This window comes from Salvia hispanica, chromosome 4 (genome assembly GCF_029641045.1).
Source record: "Salvia hispanica isolate PSC_SH4W2 chromosome 4, Shi_PSC_v1, whole genome shotgun sequence".
Classification (NCBI taxonomy): Eukaryota; Viridiplantae; Streptophyta; class Magnoliopsida; order Lamiales; family Lamiaceae; genus Salvia; species Salvia hispanica.
The window spans coordinates 41,905,628-41,923,939 of record NC_142695.1 but is presented as its reverse complement, the minus strand read 5'-3'; the positions used below and the strand labels follow the sequence as shown (position 1 = coordinate 41,923,939).

Genomic DNA, 18,312 nt, shown 5'->3' with positions numbered 1-18,312 from the left:
TCATTATAAGCCTTAAAAATATACAAATAAACGAAGAACGAGTATCAAATAAGATAACTCCTTCAGAAAGCTACACAGCCTTACAATCACAAAAGATTTAAGTTGAATGCTTCAAAAAAAGATGATGAGGCAAAGCACATGATTCACGGCCAAAATATCAAAAATAAAAAGATAACCAAAAATGCTCTCCGTCAAAACTAAGTTGATACTGTGAACGAGAAACAATGTCTTGACAAATTTGTTCAGAACAAGCAAAATCTGAGGATAATTTTGGACTGAAAAATTTTAGTTTATCATTACAAAACTCAAGCGGTGCTTGCACCTTTTCCCTTCTTCTTCTGAAGTTTCTTCATGTAAAACTCCAGCTCCTTGCCCTCCAAGATATAACTGAAACAACAAACGTTCAATAGATGAAGGTAAAACAAACAATTCATAGAGAGCAGGAGCATGTATCAGTTGCAGAATTCAGAATAACATGTAGCACTCCAGTGACATGCAAATCGAACGCATTAGAAAGAATAACTCAACAAAAAAAGATCTAAACTGACTAGTGCAATATTATAGTAATTTGTTAACTGACGCAACTAATAAGATGTAATATGAAGCACCAAACCAACATTCTACTGCACACAATAAATCAAGCATTTTAATTCGCCTTAAGAAACTTATAAATCCAGAAACAAATAAACATGATTATAGGATGGGGTCATTAGAATTAGTATTAGAGTTAAGAGATTGACTCCACAGTGAAAACCTGCAGACGTATTTTGGCTTTATCCCTGGGGTCTCACCCCAGAATGAGCATTTGAAACTAAGGGGCATTGCTGTGCTTCATATGTTAATATGGGAAAATCCATAGCAGAATACATACCCATCACATCGCCCACACTGTCCTGGGCGAGAGGCAATTGCAGCTAACAGGCGGCCGCCGCCAAATTGTTCCTCGATATGTTGGTCGATCTTACGGTCCTGCTGACGTTTTTCTAGTTTCCTCTGGACATGTTTACTCTTCTTTGCCTCTTCCACCACAGTAGTCTCAGTTTCCTTTAGTCCATTGAAAATAATAGAAAAAAATTACTCGACATAAAGTTAACATGATCTGGAAACAATTATTAGTATTACAGAAATTAAAAAAGTGAAAGGATAAAATGTTCATCTTAAACGACCGTATCAAGTTCTAGATCATGAAGAAAACTACAGCCGACTAAATGGGTACAAGACCAGGAGAAGCTATAGAACACAATTTGGTTGTGTTAAACCTAGGGACTACAGTTGAGGTGACTAAATATCAGAGAAATCATAATTCAAATGATAAAAGGTCAGGACCTCAGTCAATCAATTCCATCCTGACCACCTTATCAAATTATTTGAAATTCAGAAGTGTAATACTTACTTTTCATTGCAGCTGTCCTATACATCTAATTATCTGCTATTGTTTTTAAAGTTTCATACTCAAGAAAATAGTAATAATGCAATTCCTAATTCATACATCCCACTATTCCTTTCTTCACGTGTAGCCAAAGGCTCAGCACACTGGTGTATCTGCAGTATGCAGCACAATGTAGACTGACTAAAGCAATAGAATAAAAACAACTTGAAACTGAAATACGTGGACAAAGAAAACAGAAGTTTACCTCTCCTTCCTTCTTTGCAGCTGTCTTCTTCTTGCGACCAATTTCAACTCCATAATGTTGAAGATACCACTGCTTGAATGGTGCAGCATCGACTTGAACAATAGCACCCTTCACCAAAGTCTGGGTCCTGACCAGCTCATTGTTGGATGCATTGTACACGACATCAAGAATACGGGTCTTTCTGGTCACAGCCTCACTCCCCCAGGAGTAATTTCCAGTGTCAAGTCTCAACGCACGCCACTTCACATTGCCTCCACGAACCCTGACCCTACGAACTGTCTTGTTACTGGACAACTTAGTGTTTGCTGGCTGTCTTCCCAGCTCATACCTAATAATTACAGATAACAACACCAACAAATTAAACAGTATTACAATCAAAAGGTACCAAAGTATGTATAGTTCTGAATTAAATATGCAAGACTATTTCAGCAGAAATAGCAGTAATAAATTCAATGAGTATAGACCTATATTAAGAAATTAAAAAAAAAAAAATTTAAATTTTCTCTACATATTAACTTAAATAAAACGGATTCGTAATCTAATTTGCAGAAGATCTAATTTGCAGAAGACCTATTTAGCAGTAAAGAAAGCAAATTTGAACGAAGAGAATAAATTAAATAGCAGAAAAATTACTTTCGCTTCTTCCTCCATGCCTTCTTCTTGCCTCCAGTGGCACGCCTCTTGTGCATAGAATCCCGAGAAATACCTGAACACAAGCAACATTAGTGTCATAAAATCTCAATCGCTTTATTCCAAACAGACAACATCATCTCCATGAGTTTGTGCGGACAAGCTACGCATCAGAAGATATGAACATAAGAAGCAGATTTTACCCATGATTGCTGGTGGATGAGCTCAGCTGTGTCCTTCGTAGTGCAGGCCGCCGTAGGCAGATATGTAGCTCCGCTCTTCTGAAACCCTAATTACGATTACAACTTATATATAATAATCCTGGGCCCTCGAATTGGGCTTTCCATACATCACACTTTATTTGATCCAAAGTCCAGTATCCTGGCCCGTGTGCTGATTATAAATAAATTAATAATAATATTGCCGCTACTATAGAGTCTCATTCCTTTTTCTTCTGAGAGATTATTATTATTATTATTATTATTATTATTATTATTATTATTATTATTATTATTATTTTATACTACTGTATATTTGAAGAGCAACAGGAGGAACTAGGAAAAGATTGTGTTTGTAATATTTTTTATTTATTTATAGATTGGTAATGTTTCATTTTTTACGAAGTTTTAAAATTTCTTATGATAAAAAATGGGTTTTAAAAGTATTGTTTTACGCTGAACTTTACACACAAAAATGTTAAGTTATAAAGTTAAGTTGTAATTTTATGGAATATATATCTTCCTTTTATAATTGGGATAGAATCAATCATCATGAAGTCATGGTATATCCATATTTACATCGTTTTAATGATAATGTTAGTACACAAAATGCTATACAACATTTACACTTTATATGAAATGGATTGTTTTCCTATTTAAAGGTATGTTTGATGGTTATGTACTTATGTTTCGCTAGAATAATGACATTTCTTATAGTTCTATACTAGTTTAGCGTATGAGTTAAAATGTCAAATTATCACTTGGCTCGTACTCCTAGTATTTTTTGGCCCGTCTTATTTTTCATGTTTTGATGTGTTAAATATACCATCTAAATAGATGGTTTAGTTCATTAATATTGAAAATCCAATCATGATAGTTATCTCAAATTACTTTATGGGCCTCAAACTTTTCATCCTCCTATATTGCCTGAAATTTACTTGGTGTACATTTGAACGATTACAATCAAAACTGAAAACAAAACCTAATATAGCGTTAAAATATTTATTTTATTTATTTAGCATACCTATTAATAATGCCAACTTATTCACATAAAATTAAACAACTTATCTTATTTATTAAATAATAGGACAAATCTCAATTCAAGTACCAAAGTAGTATATCTAATTATAATTTCATCATGTAGGTAGAGTGCTCGTTCAGTGTTTATTAATCGGGCATAAATGAGATCAAATTATCAGAAAGTCGTCGGTTCGGTGTTCATTAATTACTATGCATAGGGGTGGAGAAAAATACCGAAAAAATGATATATCGCTCGTATCGTATTGAAAAATATCGAAAAATTATCGAATTTTCGATATATCGTAATTTTTGATACGATACGATATCGTATCGTAAGTTTTCGATACGATAACGATATGAATTTCCTCATATCGCGATATATCGTTTTATATCGAAAATACGATATATATCGATATTTTATTTTCGATATATATCAATATTTAACGATATATCGAATTTCGGTACGATATATCGAAATATCGATACGATAACGATATGAAATTTTTTTATATCGGAAGTTCGATATATCGAAACTTTCGATATGATAACGATATGAAATTCTTTCATATCGATATTTTCGATACGATACACGACACAACGTTTTCGATACGATATATCGTATCGACCCACCCCTATCTATGCATGGCCCTAGTTTGTAGCCGCGGCCCGCACAATACACCTTGACTTTAGGGTGAAATAATTCAGGCGGAGCACTTGACTATAGTTCATGCGATGAAGACCCATGTGTTTTGTCGGCCAAATATGGATCACCAAACACACACATATATTTACAGCTTGGTGAGACCGCCCTAATACAATTAAGTCAACAAATATTTATGCATTTCACAATTGAGATGAAGCGAACGAGCCCTTAGTGTTTTTTTACCGTTTTTTCTCTATCCTTCTCTACTAAAACACATCAAACAACAATGGGTAGTTGGGTCAAATATTCAATCAAATGATATTGAGTGTGTTTCCCATTTCCTCTCAAGAAAGAAGTGAACTATTTCTTTGTAAAATTGTGCTAATTTCATATGTGGCAATTTCGCCAAGATCTTAACAATAGTTGGGGAAGAGATGATAAAAATCCGGCTTAGGTGGCTTTTTATACTGTCCAAAATTTTTTATATAAACGAGTCGAATTAAAACCCATATTTCTTGAGTCATACGTACGCTTTTTATGCTAACCAATTGGTCCACCGTCCACGTATACCATGCAACTTTCTTAGAGTAAATACCCACTCCAACTCATAAAAATGATAAATCGTGTGAAAGTTTTTCACCAAGCGCGCGCAATATTAAAGAAACTGTTGGTAGAGACGAGGCGACATTTTTCATTAGCTAGTAAAAATAAATTGTTGTACATATTCAAGCATTTAAACGTAGGTGATGCAGTCTTACTACGCAAGTAAACAAAGCTTTTATCTACCACCAACCGAAACCTTCATTTAGTTGAGCTCTTTAGAGATGACAAGGTGAAGTTTGAAGCCTCGGTCATTATGGGAATGCAATTGACATTTCTGCTTGAAAACTCCCTACAAGGCGTTACCATGGGCGCGGGGCAGCGACTTCTTTTCCTATAGACTGGCAAAATGATTGAAAGGACTCCTTGAGTTCCTTGGCCAGGGGAATAGCCAGAGGAGGAAGTGTCCCATAGTCTTGTTGCTTCCTTGCGCTAGTTGACAACGGCATGGCCATTGCTGATTGTCTTTGGTTAAGACCTTCAATTACGAAGGAGAAGGCCCCAAAAGTGAGACAGTTTTGAAGAAGAGCCTGTGGTGCACCTGAAGATCCAACAGAAATATCAATCAATGATCAATAGTAAAAAAATATGCTGATCGGTTCTAACAATCAATGTAACAACTTGCAAAGCAATCTATATACAGTTGACCAATTAAGGGGAGTATAGATGTGAGTTCTCAAATGCAGATTTCATAGGAAAACATATTCGAGTTTCTAATGCATTAGGAATGGTCTTTGCAGGAAATTCAGCCATTGCATAAAAAAGTTTGTGTACCATACAGGAGAGGTGTGCACAACTTAAAACTCCACCATAGATAAGGAAGATGTAAAAAGAAGTGATAAAAATTACCCGGATAGCTTAGAGCAAGACCAGTGCAGCATCCAGCTACTCCTGCATTTATAACTGTGGAAGAAAAAGTGAGATAGCGAAGTCAAAGTGTCACACAATACCAATTTAGGAGCTTACTGTCATCTTTTCCACGCAACCTCTTCAAAAAGCAGACAACTAAACTGTGTACTCCAGATAAAATTGCAAATGTCTGAAAGGATGAGGTGTTAATAAAATATTTCAGAAAAATGGAATATATCAAAAGTATAACACATACGACTAACAAGAGAGACCAAATGACAGGGTCTTCGACTTATTTATTCCATACCTTGGCAGAAGACCCAGCATCTGCAAGAGATCCTTTTAAACCCTTCTTCTTAATCAACCCTGAACCTGAGAACCAAATAATTCCATGAAACTTTTTATTCATCTCTTCCAAAGCTACAAATCAAAACAATATAAATTCTCGGAGACACCAAACGAACACTTAAAGTTGTTTCCACAGAGCACCATAGAAACAAGACATGATCCTTTTAAATTTGATTAGGTATACAAAACACCAAAGAATCAAGAATAAAACATCTTATACCATAATACTATGCACATTTCTTTCTTTCTCACATACCAACATCACGCTCCTAACACACTAGCTAGACTAGGATGCTTTTGCACTTCTCACTCACAGCCACCTCTCTTTCTTCACTCACAGACAACACTAGCGCTAAAATTCCGGAGTGCGGTACAAGGGGTGTACCCTGTGAAATGGGGTGCACTAACAGATGTGTGTTCTTCTTTTCCTACAATATTCAATTTTCACGAAGACTTTGAATCGTAAAGTAAGGAAGAATCAATTGAGAAGGGTAGAACTGAAGAACGAAAAATTAAGTATCTTGAGAAGAGGAGAAGAGCTGGAACACTGATTAAGTGGAGTCCCACGCCTCAGGTACACTTTTTATGCTAACCTGCTATTCATAGGAAACCAATGGCGGCCAATCTCACTGTGTTAAACTTGCTGGAGCATTCCGGAATAGTTTGTTGCTTGATTAAATATCAACAAGATGCAAAATATGGTAACCTCTTTGATTAATGCATTGCAATTCAAGCCATCTAGATAATTCCCAAGTCGGTGGAGTGGAGATGTTTGTTTTCAAAAGTCACAGACACAGTCTCCCTAATCATTCCGTACACATTAACAAAGACTTAGTTGATTCTTATCTACGATTCTAAATCACTATATGTTAGTATAAATCATCTAAGAAACTAGATTAAAACAAAATTAAAAGGGTGATATACTAACAAAGCTGTTTGCCAAACTGAGAATTCCAACTGCTATAGTGGTAACAACCAAATCCATAAGATTCCAAAATGAACCCAACACGAAGCCGTAGCACTGCATAAGGGTGCTAAGCACCACACTGCTTTCACAAAATTGTCTTAAATTTTAAATCCACAAAATTATAACGCATGTACCTAACAGAACAAAAACAGCATGTATATCGCGGAAGGAATTATGAGCAACCATGAATCCATAGCCAATAGCGACAACAAATATCGAATTAATTGGTGAAACAATGAACGAAACAACAACTCTAAAACAAAACAAACATACAGGTCGGCAATGAAGAGAAAGTAAAGGGGAAAAAAACGCAGAAAACAGCAGATAAGAGGGAGCACCATAGCCAAAAATGGAGCCCATGAAAGCACCGCCGGCGGAGTCGCCGGCGAATCTGAGGAGGCAAACAACGGGAGGACTGGGTTGGGGAATAGAATCGGGAGTGAGGGTAGAATTGGGGTCGGCATCGGAATTGATAGGGTCGGTGGGCGTCGACATCTCTCACCAGAAAATCACTAAAACCCTACCTATTTGGCTAATCCAATTTTTTCAGGTTTGTAGGCTTCATATTTCCAACCTCGTGTAATTTATTTTTACTCTAGTAACTACATGTACCCCATTAAAAACATTTTCAATTTACCTACAAAACTGATATGTGGACTATTCATAGATTTATTTATTACTAGTACTGTTTCTATATTCTTTTTTATGTAGTAGACTAGTAGTAGTACATCGTGCCAAATCTCGAACCAAGTGGATTTCATGTTCTTGGTTTTCCGATTTACAATTCTCCGCATTTTTTCTTTAACAATTACTTATAAATTATAATTAATATCTAGGTGACATAGAGATTGTTCTCTTCTCTAATAAAATTCGAATTATAATTTTCTTCAATGAAAAAAGAAAGAAAAAGCCCTAACAAGTCGCTATGCTATTGAGGTTCATTTTATGGTGATAAAAGAAAGTAAGCGGTCTCCTTGTGAGTTTGATTTATTGTAATAAAAATCAAAAAGTGGTATCCGTGTGGGTTTGACATTATATTTTTGATATGTTTACTTTTCCTTGTTATATAAATTATTTTGTTTTTTTATATGAAAAAACCATGTTTAGCATTTGATATGATAAACACCGAAAAACGGTATAATTGAATGGTATAGGTGTGACAACGGTTGGTCCCACCATTCAAAATATCACGCGTTGGTACGACAATGAAGCTGCATTTAACAGTAACACACAGTGGGAATATTGATGAGGATGGCTATGACAATTCCACATTTCAAGAATCACAGCTACCTACATCTCCCACCACTTTTCACACACTAATCAAATTCAACCGCTAATTCAGGCAACAACAAAACAAAAACACACAGTTTCCCAGTGAAGCCCAACCATCTACACGAATCAATGTTTTTTAGGTTTGCTGGATTGTCTCTGAGCTTCTTAGCTTAATTTTTGTCTTTTATTGATGTTTTTTTGGAGCAGTACATGGTGCCCCCTGCTTCTTTGTTATGCTAGAATAGAATTGGGCGAAATTGTTGAAGATTGAGAAAAAAAGCTTCAGTTTTTTACAGTTCAGGATGGAAAGAGTTTGAGAAGGAAATAGCTGAATAGTGTAATCTAAGATTGAATCATCAATTTGTTCTGTGTTTTTTCAAAAATCAAAATGGCATCTCAGAATTATGAGGAGTTTGGTGCCCTAGAGGAGCTGGATTCATATTTGTTAGATCCATCTTATGAGTTTGGTAACTCCAATAATCTTGATGTGTGCAATCCTCTCTCACAATTCTCTGTTCAAACATATGAGCAAAATTGGGCCTTTGAACCATCTTCAGCCAGTGGCAGCCACCCACCCTGTGCTTCTTCATCTAATGAAAGCTGTGGTACTCAGCCCGATTGTCTATCCGATACAACAAATAATGATGTTTTCAACAACTGCCCTTTGGCATTGAGCAGCCCTTATGGACTCGACTGCTTAGACGAGCTGAAAAACGACAAGTTAGGAGAAGCAGAAGCTGCTTTGCAGCCTAGCCTCGCACCTGATTCTCTCATTGATGCACATAATAATCAACTTTCATCTGAGTTCGTGTTATCAGATGCGGCCATGGAGATTGTGGGTAGGAGGGACTTGAAGGAGATGCTTGTTGCTTGTGCAAAAGCTGTGGGAGATAATGATCTGGTGACTAGGGACTTCTTGATGTATGAATTGCAGTTGATGGTTTCGGTTAGCGGGGAGCCATTGCAGAGGCTGGGAGCTTACATGTTAGAGGGCTTGGTTGCCAGATTGGCCAACTCGGGGAGCTCCATTTACAAAGCCTTACGGTGCAAGGAGCCTTCGAGCCCTGAGCTTCTGTCGTATATGCACTTACTTTATGAAGCCTGCCCGTATTTCAAGTTTGGTTATCTTTCAGCAAATGGGGCCATTGCAGAAGCCATGAAGAATGAAAACCGGATACATATCGTTGATTTTCAGATAACTCAGGGTACACAATGGTTCACTCTTATTCAAGCTCTTGCCACGCGACCAGGGGGCCCCCCACAAGTCCGCATCACCGGAATAGATGATTCATTTTCAGCTAGTGCAAGAGGGGGCGGTCTTCAGATTGTGGGGGAGAGGCTATCAGGACTTGCACAATCATGTGGAGTGCCATTTGAGTTTTGTGGTTTGGCAATTTCTGCATGTGACATCGAGAGTGAGCGCCTTGGGGTTCGTCCAGGGGAGGCGCTGGCTGTGAATTTTGCGATGGTGCTGCACCACATACCGGATGAGAGTGTTGGGGTCCAAAATCATCGTGATAGGATATTGCGGATGGTAAAGAATTTGTCCCCCAAGGTTGTTACTCTCGTTGAGCATGAATCGAACACCAACACAGCTCCTTTCCTTCTCCGTTTCACTGCAACACTTGACTACTATCTGGCCATATTCGAGTCGATAGATGAGGCCTTATCCAGGGACCATAAGGAGCGGATCAATGTTGAGCAACATTGCCTAGCTCGGGATATTGTGAACATCGTAGCTTGTGAAGGGCTGGAAAGAGTGGAGCGTCACGAGCCTCTTGGAAAGTGGAGGCTGCGGCTTTCAATGGCCGGATTCAACCCGTTTCCATTGAGCTCATTTGTAAACGCTACAATCAAGAATCTGTTGGAGAACTACAGTAGAAAGTATACTCTTGAAGAGGGAGATGGATGTCTCTACCTAGGCTGGATGAATCGAGATTTAGTTGCCTCTAGCGCTTGGATATAATCTTTGATTATGCCAAGATTTTGATACCTATGGTAATATCTATATCCTCATTTTTTCTTCTTAAATTTGATTTCAATAGACAAAATTGATTTTTCATATGTCTAGAGCATTCCATATTTTTAATGATATGTTGATATTGATTCTCCCAGTGGTTGCTGTGAAGCTATGGAGAGCACAATAGCCGTACAGAAATGGGATTGACGTCGTCTTCAACCCGGATGCTCCTCGAGTTGGAGGTGATTGCAGTTTGATGTCTCAGTGAATGCCAATAAAGAAAATTTTACTACCCATAGTTGTGTTAGTTTAGGCTTTTGAGAATAGAATCCATGTTGAAATGTTGTTGTGATATGAGAATAGTGCAGTAAAAGTAGTGAATAAAATAGGGTTTAGTCTACAAAAAATGGAATTAATAGAGCAAGCATCATGGATTAAGCTAGCTCCCTGTATTAACAAGACTGAGTGAGGTGCTTATTTTTCTTCATATATTTCACAAAGCCCGTGTCAATTTTTCAGCTGAATTTAGATTTTCCTTGATGTTGAAGAAATTCTGTGTTTATCGTTTTTCATGATTTCTTAAAGAAAGTCTATCTTCTAAGTTCTATGCCATTTTTGTAAAGTTTTATTAGGGAAAAAAGAAGGGAAAAATCTGCATAGTTGGATGTTCAGTTTCTTTGATTCCGACATCTCAAAATCTTGGAAGTAATCGTATCTACCTGCGTGTTTTATAATCTATCTCGGAGGTAATCGTATCTACCTGCGTGTTTTATGTTTAGTGTTTGGTGTTTGGTGTTTCTACTTTCTACACTTAATTATATAGGTTTTTGAGGATTGAACTTAAAATTAGGGGTATAGTAATTTTGAAAAAGTTGTGATTTTTATTTGATAAATTTGGTGTTATTGATTTGCAGTAATAAGCTAAATTTTCGGACAAAATTGATGGAAAAAATATGTTAAAGTCATGATCCTCCAATCATTGAATTGCGGTAACATTTTTGTGAATGTAAATCAAGGATATGTGAAATTTGGGGGTGGTCTGTGGAGGTGCTGCTCACTGTAATTGGTAGTAGGTACTTTAATTCATGTTTGCCAAGAGCAAACGCACCCACAAAAATCACTACACCATAGAGAAAGAAATAGGTTGAATATGTATGTATGTGCAATAGAGGACAGATAGAAATGATGCAACTAGTTGTAGAGGACAGATAGAAATTGGTGTCATAGAAGAGTGAATATTGTCACAAATAAAAAAGTGAAAAAGAAAGAAAAATAAGTTTGAAAATGATGCAAAAGAACCTTGAAACGTGATTATCCCCATCTCCATGGCTTATTCTTGCTAAAATTTTATGGTGGATCACAAAAGTGAGCTCGCAATTTGCCGATAGACCATTTTTGTGAGTCACTCAATAGATCAAAGTGAGACATATAATAGTGAAAAAAATGAGATTTAGTTACAAGTAAAGGAACTTATTACTACTATGATTATATAGTGCTGGTGTAACGCTACAATGAGATATACACATTAGATTATCTATGGGCATTTGCATCGCTGTGCTCTTAGATGTGGGCGTCAATACTCAACACTTCAGCATTATATTGCAAAACTATGAGCACGGGGTACTTGCTTACATGTGAGTGCATAAGTAAGCTGATCAAGTCAACAGAAGCAGCAAAAACGTAAAGGGATACGTTGACACTTACCAATTTGATATCTTTTATTTAATTTTATATATAATTTATATTATTCTTTTAATTTCTATTCGACTTTCTTTATATTTTGGTTTCCATAACTTATAGTACTAGTATAATTTTTTATTTCAATCATACTAGTATTGTTTTCTTAAAACTCTTCTTTTTTATATAATGATAATGATAATTTTTTTTTACGTAGTGTGCTTGTAAGAAGAGAAGAAAAAACCTAGTGTTATGCAACTAATTGCGGAAAACAATAGTGAGAGAAAAAAGAACCATAGATACGTACTAACATAAACCTTTAGACAAAATACTTCAACAGATTATTTATCAATTTTAAAAGGTTGTATGAATTTGAGGGTATTGGAAATTCCTAATTACTTCACCTCTCCGTGTATCCAATAGCGTGTAAGCAAAAATTAGGTGATGCTTTGCAATAGCAAAAGATAAACATTTGCATTTTCCAAATTAAAAAAAAAAAAAAACTCCTAGTACTACTAATTTGAATAAAGAAGGTGATGATTTACCATGGTAAAGGATCACCATTTGCAATTTCCAATTTTTTTAAAAATAATTTGAAGAGAAATAGTCTAGTGGTGAATTGGATATTTTTAAGATCATGCTTAAGTTTGAATTTCATAAAAGTCTTACAGATTAGCATTGCTGTCTATGTTTTTTCAAATGTTAGTCATCATTAGAATAAATACAAAATTATTATAGATTCTATGTATATAAAAAATATCAGCCAATTTTTTCATATACTGCAGAATCTTTAAAATGGAACATTTCACATAATTTTTAAAAATATAAAATTGATTATATCAACTACGATTAATCTTCCATGTTCGGTTGAAAAGAATAGAAGCTCTCTGTGTAACATTTTATATTTCAAGAGTGATTTTCATATGTTGTTTGAATATAAGAGATGAGAGAAAAAAAAAAATGAAAGTGTTAATTTAATTGAGGAATGTATTAAGATATTTAAAAAAAAAATACGGCAAATAGAGGTATGTATTGAGATTTAAAATAAAAAAGATATGGTAGAGCTGGTCTGCTGTCATCTACCTTGAGATATTCTTCAACCAGAGATGGCCTAAACAATCCTCATTCATCTTTACCTAAAAATTATTTTATAAATAAATAAAAGGAATATCTCCCCTTCCATGTAAGTTAAATGGAATTCCATTTCTTTTGAATTTGTTTAAAAAGGAGTGGAATAACCAAGGAAATAAAGCAAGAGAAGGAACCTTTGGAGAGGAGAGGATGAACATACCATCTGTTTTCATTTGTGTATATTCCTCTCAATAGATCTTGTTATCATCAATTTTCCCATCTATTTCCCTCCTTCAACTTGGTGAGTCTCTATCGACAAATATAAATAAACATTGCTGAATCTTTTTATGTGTTTTTGCTTCTTTTTTACTTTTCTGATTGCCGGACTGCTCCGATCTACATGAATTATGGATTTTCGAGGCTTTTCGTGATGAATCTGAATATATGAATCAGGGATCCGATGATTTTGGATCGAATCCAGCATTTCGCACTTAGCATTTGATCACTCACTGCTACTGCTTCCTGCTCGAATAAGGTATTGATGATTTCGTGTCTTCATTGCTGGGTTTTTGTTTGCACTGGGATCTACAAGATTTAAGTTTCGATTTTTGTGTGTTTGCTTGCTTGATTATGCGGCTCTAATCTGTAATCTGTTCGGTTCAGTTTGTCTTTAGCGGTCTCATTTTTTAGTTGATTCGCGCATTTGGTAGGATCGGAGAATTCGTTTGGAATTCTACTCATACTAACTTGTGATCGCATATACTAGTAGATTTGCTCGATGTTTTTATTGGTTTATGATTTTGAAATTGATATGCTGTGGAAAGTCAGTTTTGCTAGGTTGTGAAGGAGCAGCGTGAGTTAATCTGCAGCAAGGATGGAAACTGACCAAGGCAAACTATTTATTGGTGGGATTTCTTGGGACACTAATGAGGATCGTCTTAAAGAGTATTTTGGAGCATATGGAAATGTTGTGGAGGCTGTGATCATGAAGGATCGAACCACAGGACGTGCTCGTGGATTTGGCTTTGTAGTCTTTGCCGACCCTGCAGTTGCTGAAAGGGTGGTTGCGGAGAAACACATGATTGATGGTCGAACTGTAAGTTCAATGAATAAATACTCTAGAGTTCAAAATGCATTCAAAACATTCCATTTCACACTGTCAATTATTTCTTATGTCCAAGGAACTGTGGTGATGCAAACTGAGTCAAAACAGCTAATTATAACTGTATTGTTATTTGTTAAGCTTTTCAGTTGCTAGAAGTGGATGACCAGAAAATTCCATGCCCTCGGGACTTCCTTGGGTCCTTCTTCCACAAAATCTACTTTTAAATTTAACACCGCGTATTAACTAGGAAATCCACTACTTTACTTGGGCTACATTGTCTTCTTGCTTGGTCTATTCATTGCCTTCTGTAATTGTAACTCAGGTGGAAGCAAAGAAAGCAGTTCCAAGGGATGACCAGCACTTGATAAATAGAAGTAGCAGCAGCAGCATTCAGGGGTCACCAGGGCCTGGACGCACTAAAAAGATTTTTGTAGGAGGATTAGCATCTACTGTCACTGAGAGTGACTTTAAAACCTACTTCGATCAGTTTGGGACCATAACAGATGTTGTGGTCATGTATGACCACAACACTCAGAGGCCAAGAGGTTTTGGTTTCATAACATATGATTCTGAGGATGCAGTGGATAGGGTGTTGCACAAAACCTTTCATGAACTCAATGGAAAGATGGTTGAGGTCAAGCGAGCAGTTCCTAAAGAATTGTCTCCTGGCCCAAACAGGAGCCCACTAGTTGGTTACAACTACGGTTTTAGTAGAGGGAATAACTTCCTCAATAGCTACCCACAAGGATATGGCTCACTTGGAGGCTATAGTGTCCGGATGGATGGAAGATACAGTCCTCTGGCTAGTGGCCGTGCTGGATTTTCTCATTTCGGTTCTCCATCTTATGGTGTGGGAGTGAACATGGAACAAGGTTTGAATGCTGGGTTTGGTGGGGGCTCTAACTTTGGCGGCAATGTAGGCTTTGGCCGTGTCCTGAACCCATACTTTGGAAGTAGCCAGAGCAGGTATAGTACTCCTATTGGCTACAATGCAAATAGCAGCCGTGGTGACTCTTTCCTCAACTCATCACCCAGAAATGTTTGGGGAAATGGTGGCCTTAATGCTTCAGCAAATAATGCCAACTCTGCTTCATACTTTGGTTCTGGAAGTGGTGGTGGTTTTGGAGTCTTTAGAAACAATGGAACAAATTGGGGTACTTCTCCTAATGCTGCCTCACTTGGGGGAAGTTCTTCTGGGTTCAGCGGGGGTAATGTTGGTTATAGAGGCGGAGAAAATAGCTATGCTCTTGGAGCAGGAGGGTTTGGAAGGAACACAGGAACTGGTGTAGCCACTTCTTCATTTTCTGTCTCGGGTGGTGGCTATGAGGGATCCTATGGAGACTTTTACCGTGGTAGCTCTGTTTATGGTGATCCTACTTGGCAAACTACATCTTCTGAGCTTGATCATTCTGGGTCATTTGGTTATGCTCTTGGAAATTCTGAAGATGTGGCTGACAAAGATTCTGAGGATTATGGAGTGGCCTATGACATTCCAAATAGACAATCCAATAGAGGTATTACATGTTTCATCATTGCATTCAAAGTTGTAAATAAATTTATTTTAGAAGCAAAATCAGATAGCTACTGTTTTAGGGTTTTCCGTAGGAAAGCTGACATACTTGGTTGTAAGGAATGTCCCCTTCGTGCATCCTCTAGATATTAGTCACATAGTCCCAAAGAATAATACTCTTGCTAAGAAGTTGTTGCTTAGCTAATGTCATTTCTCATTCTTAACATAGTTCGGGGAAAATATTCAAGCTAAAAAAAAGCACCTTCCTAATTTATGTGCAGAAAAAGTTTATGCATTATGGTGCATTACCAACTTTTTAGCTGTAAGTCACTGAACTAGGTTGTTCTTACCATTAAAAGTTAGTACATTTGAAAAAAAATAGTCTCACCTGAATAAATGCTGTGAATGAGCTTCAGTGGATTATCTACCTTTTATTTTTCTACTCGAGGTCACCATAGGCCTTCTGACATGACCTGATTAAAATGCTTTCCGAACTACCCAGTAGCAATAGTTGTTAGATTATATGGCATAATTACTGAGTACAATAGTGACTATTATAGGTGTTATCAATCAAGAGAACTGACACATTTATCGATATAAACGTGGTGCACTTTGATATGATGCTTTTTTACGTTCATTTTGGCTACATACGTCATCTTAGTTTTTTTTGTCATGCCTCTTTAGCTGAAGGATATTAGGCTTTTACTTTTAGTTTATCATCTGTAAAACCTCTGATCCTGATGTCTGAAGTACTTGTTCAGAGTGGTTAGAGAAGATTCTTGTTAAGTGTTGATATATAACTAACTTGGCTCATGCTGTATTAATGGGGAGAATAAATTAATGGATTCCCAAACGTGAATTATACCTACTTAACCTTGATTCCTCGACTTAGGATCCCTTTTGCCATCACTTAAGACTCAGTAATGTATGTCACTTTTGTACGTTTAGAGCTGAACTAATGTAATATTTCATATCAGTAAATAATAATGTAGATCTACATAATGGCACTTACCTAAATGTAAGAAACTGTCATCTCTCTCTCTCTCCCCCTTATATCATGTTTGGTGTATACTCTATTGTTTGCTATTGTACTTTTCGCAAAGTTTTCATTAGTAATCTATCTAAATAATGACTTGCTTCTGCACAAATTATTGTTGACATATTCAATTTAATGAATGCAACCTCCCAAGAGTATCAGCTAATGGAAATTTATGCTTGTGTTTTGGTTATCTTAGATATGTAAGGCAAAGAATACTTTTAGATGCAGCAACACTAATAAATGAGTTATTTCATGTGTCTAAAGGTCCACCATGCACCTTGACTATCTTTTCTTCGTATTCATACAAAATATTAACAAGCCCGGACCCCTGAATGAGGTTGTAAGGGCAGATTTCTAATCTTATAATTCTGTTATTTGCAGGCTTATAGGAGGGGTTTAGATAAGCTGTGGTTTCTCTAAGTAGAGGCTAGTACAAAACTCTATTCTTGTCAAAATTCATGCAATATGTTCCTAAAACTTGGGGATGTAGGTCGTTTGAACTATTGTTTTTATCCAAGATTTTAGAAATGTGGTTTGAAACTGTCATCACTCATCACCTTATATATTTCTTACATGGAATGCCTATTACTTTGAATATGATCACTGAACTTGTCTCTGTGATTCTTTCCAGGAATATCTGCATAGGAACTGAGTAAACTGAAATGATGGTAGGAGAGGAAACTTAGAGAACACGTGAACTGTTTATTTGGTTTCACATTGCTTGGTAGAGTCAAATGATGTTACTATACGGAGCTAACAGGGTCTTGGAGCAAAGTATGTGTATGCTCATAGCATCTGTCTGAAGGGATATTTCTGAAGGTTTGAGGTTCGTTTTTTAGCATAACTTAGGTTCGTAAGATCAGATGGTTGAGATGTGAATCAGACTGCAGAATACACTTGTGGAACATTCCTCTAGTTTTATTTGTTGTGTGTGTCTCTTCAACACAAAATGGTTTCTACTGCTACGCCATTGAAAAGGTAGAGAGTTATATTTTTGTATTCATTTTTCTTCCTGTTTGTCGGCTCTGAAGATTGGCGGAGTTTTTTGTCCTTCTCCGTCTGGGATTTGTATCTTGCCCAGACTGAGAGACTGTATGTGAGTTTTTTCTGCTTGATTTATTAGCGTGAAATATAACAGGGATACCCTCTTAGGTCTCCCTTCAATAAAAAAATATTGAATGGTATGATTATTTCATTTCAATGGAGGTGATTCTGTTACTGTATCACACTTTATTGTGTATCAAATAGTTTAACTAGTGTAGTACTTCCCAGTACTTTTCAGAACTCTTTATGTTGTATTTTTTATGTTCTACCATACATTATTTTACTTATTCCGAGAGTTGGTTTCATGGACTACGTGCTAGTTAGTTCTTCACACTAAGTTAGGAATGGCGGCACTTGGATTAATATTTATTTCTTTTAAATGAAGAATGAGGTTTACTTTACTCTTCCTTTTCTTGTTGAAAAAAAAGGTCATGAAATAGATAGTGGAATTGAATTTGTGCAGGTAGAAATACTAATCTTCGTCCAAGAAAGTTTGTCACATTTCTTTTAGTACTCATTTTAGAAAAGTGATACCCGTTCCAAGATAGTTGAGTCGTTTTTTTTTTTACATTTGTTTTGCAAAAGTGATATAAATAGTTAAATTGGTGAGAGTAGAGTAAGATAGAGAATCATAGAGAAGACTTTTCTTTACAATATTCTGACTCTTACATTACACTCTCTCCATTTATTAGTATATCATTTTTGCAAAACGAGTGTGAAAAAAA

At 36.3% G+C, this 18,312-nt stretch overlaps 3 protein-coding genes and 1 pseudogene across 5 annotated transcripts; 2 read left to right on the top strand and 2 right to left on the bottom strand.

Moving 5' to 3' along the window:
• Positions 1-182: 182 nt before the first annotated feature.
• On the bottom strand, positions 183-2,601 carry LOC125195917 (small ribosomal subunit protein eS8-like). Its single transcript, XM_048094204.2, has 5 exons — positions 2,468-2,601; positions 2,268-2,340; positions 1,635-1,962; positions 872-1,044; positions 183-387 (listed from the first exon to the last, which is right to left on the bottom strand). Exons 1-5 carry the CDS (start codon positions 2,469-2,471, stop codon positions 306-308), a joined length of 660 nt encoding a protein of 219 aa, XP_047950161.1. The 5' UTR covers positions 2,472-2,601; the 3' UTR covers positions 183-305.
• Positions 2,602-4,816: 2,215 nt separating this feature from the next.
• Positions 4,817-7,508, bottom strand: LOC125191805 (chloroplastic import inner membrane translocase subunit TIM22-2-like). The gene is made up of 5 exons (XM_048089225.2): positions 7,248-7,508; positions 5,902-5,966; positions 5,712-5,784; positions 5,595-5,648; positions 4,817-5,286 (listed from the first exon to the last, which is right to left on the bottom strand). Exons 1-5 carry the CDS (start codon positions 7,402-7,404, stop codon positions 5,048-5,050), a joined length of 588 nt encoding a protein of 195 aa, XP_047945182.1. The 5' UTR covers positions 7,405-7,508; the 3' UTR covers positions 4,817-5,047.
• A 624-nt stretch (positions 7,509-8,132) lies between these two features.
• Positions 8,133-10,665, top strand: LOC125195778 (scarecrow-like protein 21 pseudogene; annotated as a pseudogene). The gene is made up of 2 exons (XR_016128879.1): positions 8,133-10,179; positions 10,297-10,665. The product of XR_016128879.1 is annotated as a scarecrow-like protein 21 pseudogene (transcript).
• Positions 10,666-12,890: 2,225 nt separating this feature from the next.
• LOC125194417 (heterogeneous nuclear ribonucleoprotein 1-like) lies at positions 12,891-17,769 on the top strand. 2 transcript variants are annotated; one of them, XM_048092617.2, is made up of 6 exons: positions 12,891-13,190; positions 13,343-13,424; positions 13,718-13,985; positions 14,317-15,508; positions 16,925-16,969; positions 17,175-17,769. In XM_048092617.2, the coding sequence occupies exons 3-5, from the start codon at positions 13,764-13,766 to the stop codon at positions 16,930-16,932; spliced, it is 1,422 nt and encodes a 473-aa protein (XP_047948574.2). In that variant the 5' UTR covers positions 12,891-13,190; positions 13,343-13,424; positions 13,718-13,763; the 3' UTR covers positions 16,933-16,969; positions 17,175-17,769. The 2 variants fall into 2 exon arrangements, with proteins under 2 accessions (XP_047948574.2, XP_047948572.2); XM_048092615.2 differs by lacking the exon at positions 16,925-16,969 and having other exon boundaries at positions 12,892-13,190.
• The last annotated feature ends 543 nt before the right edge of the window (positions 17,770-18,312 follow it).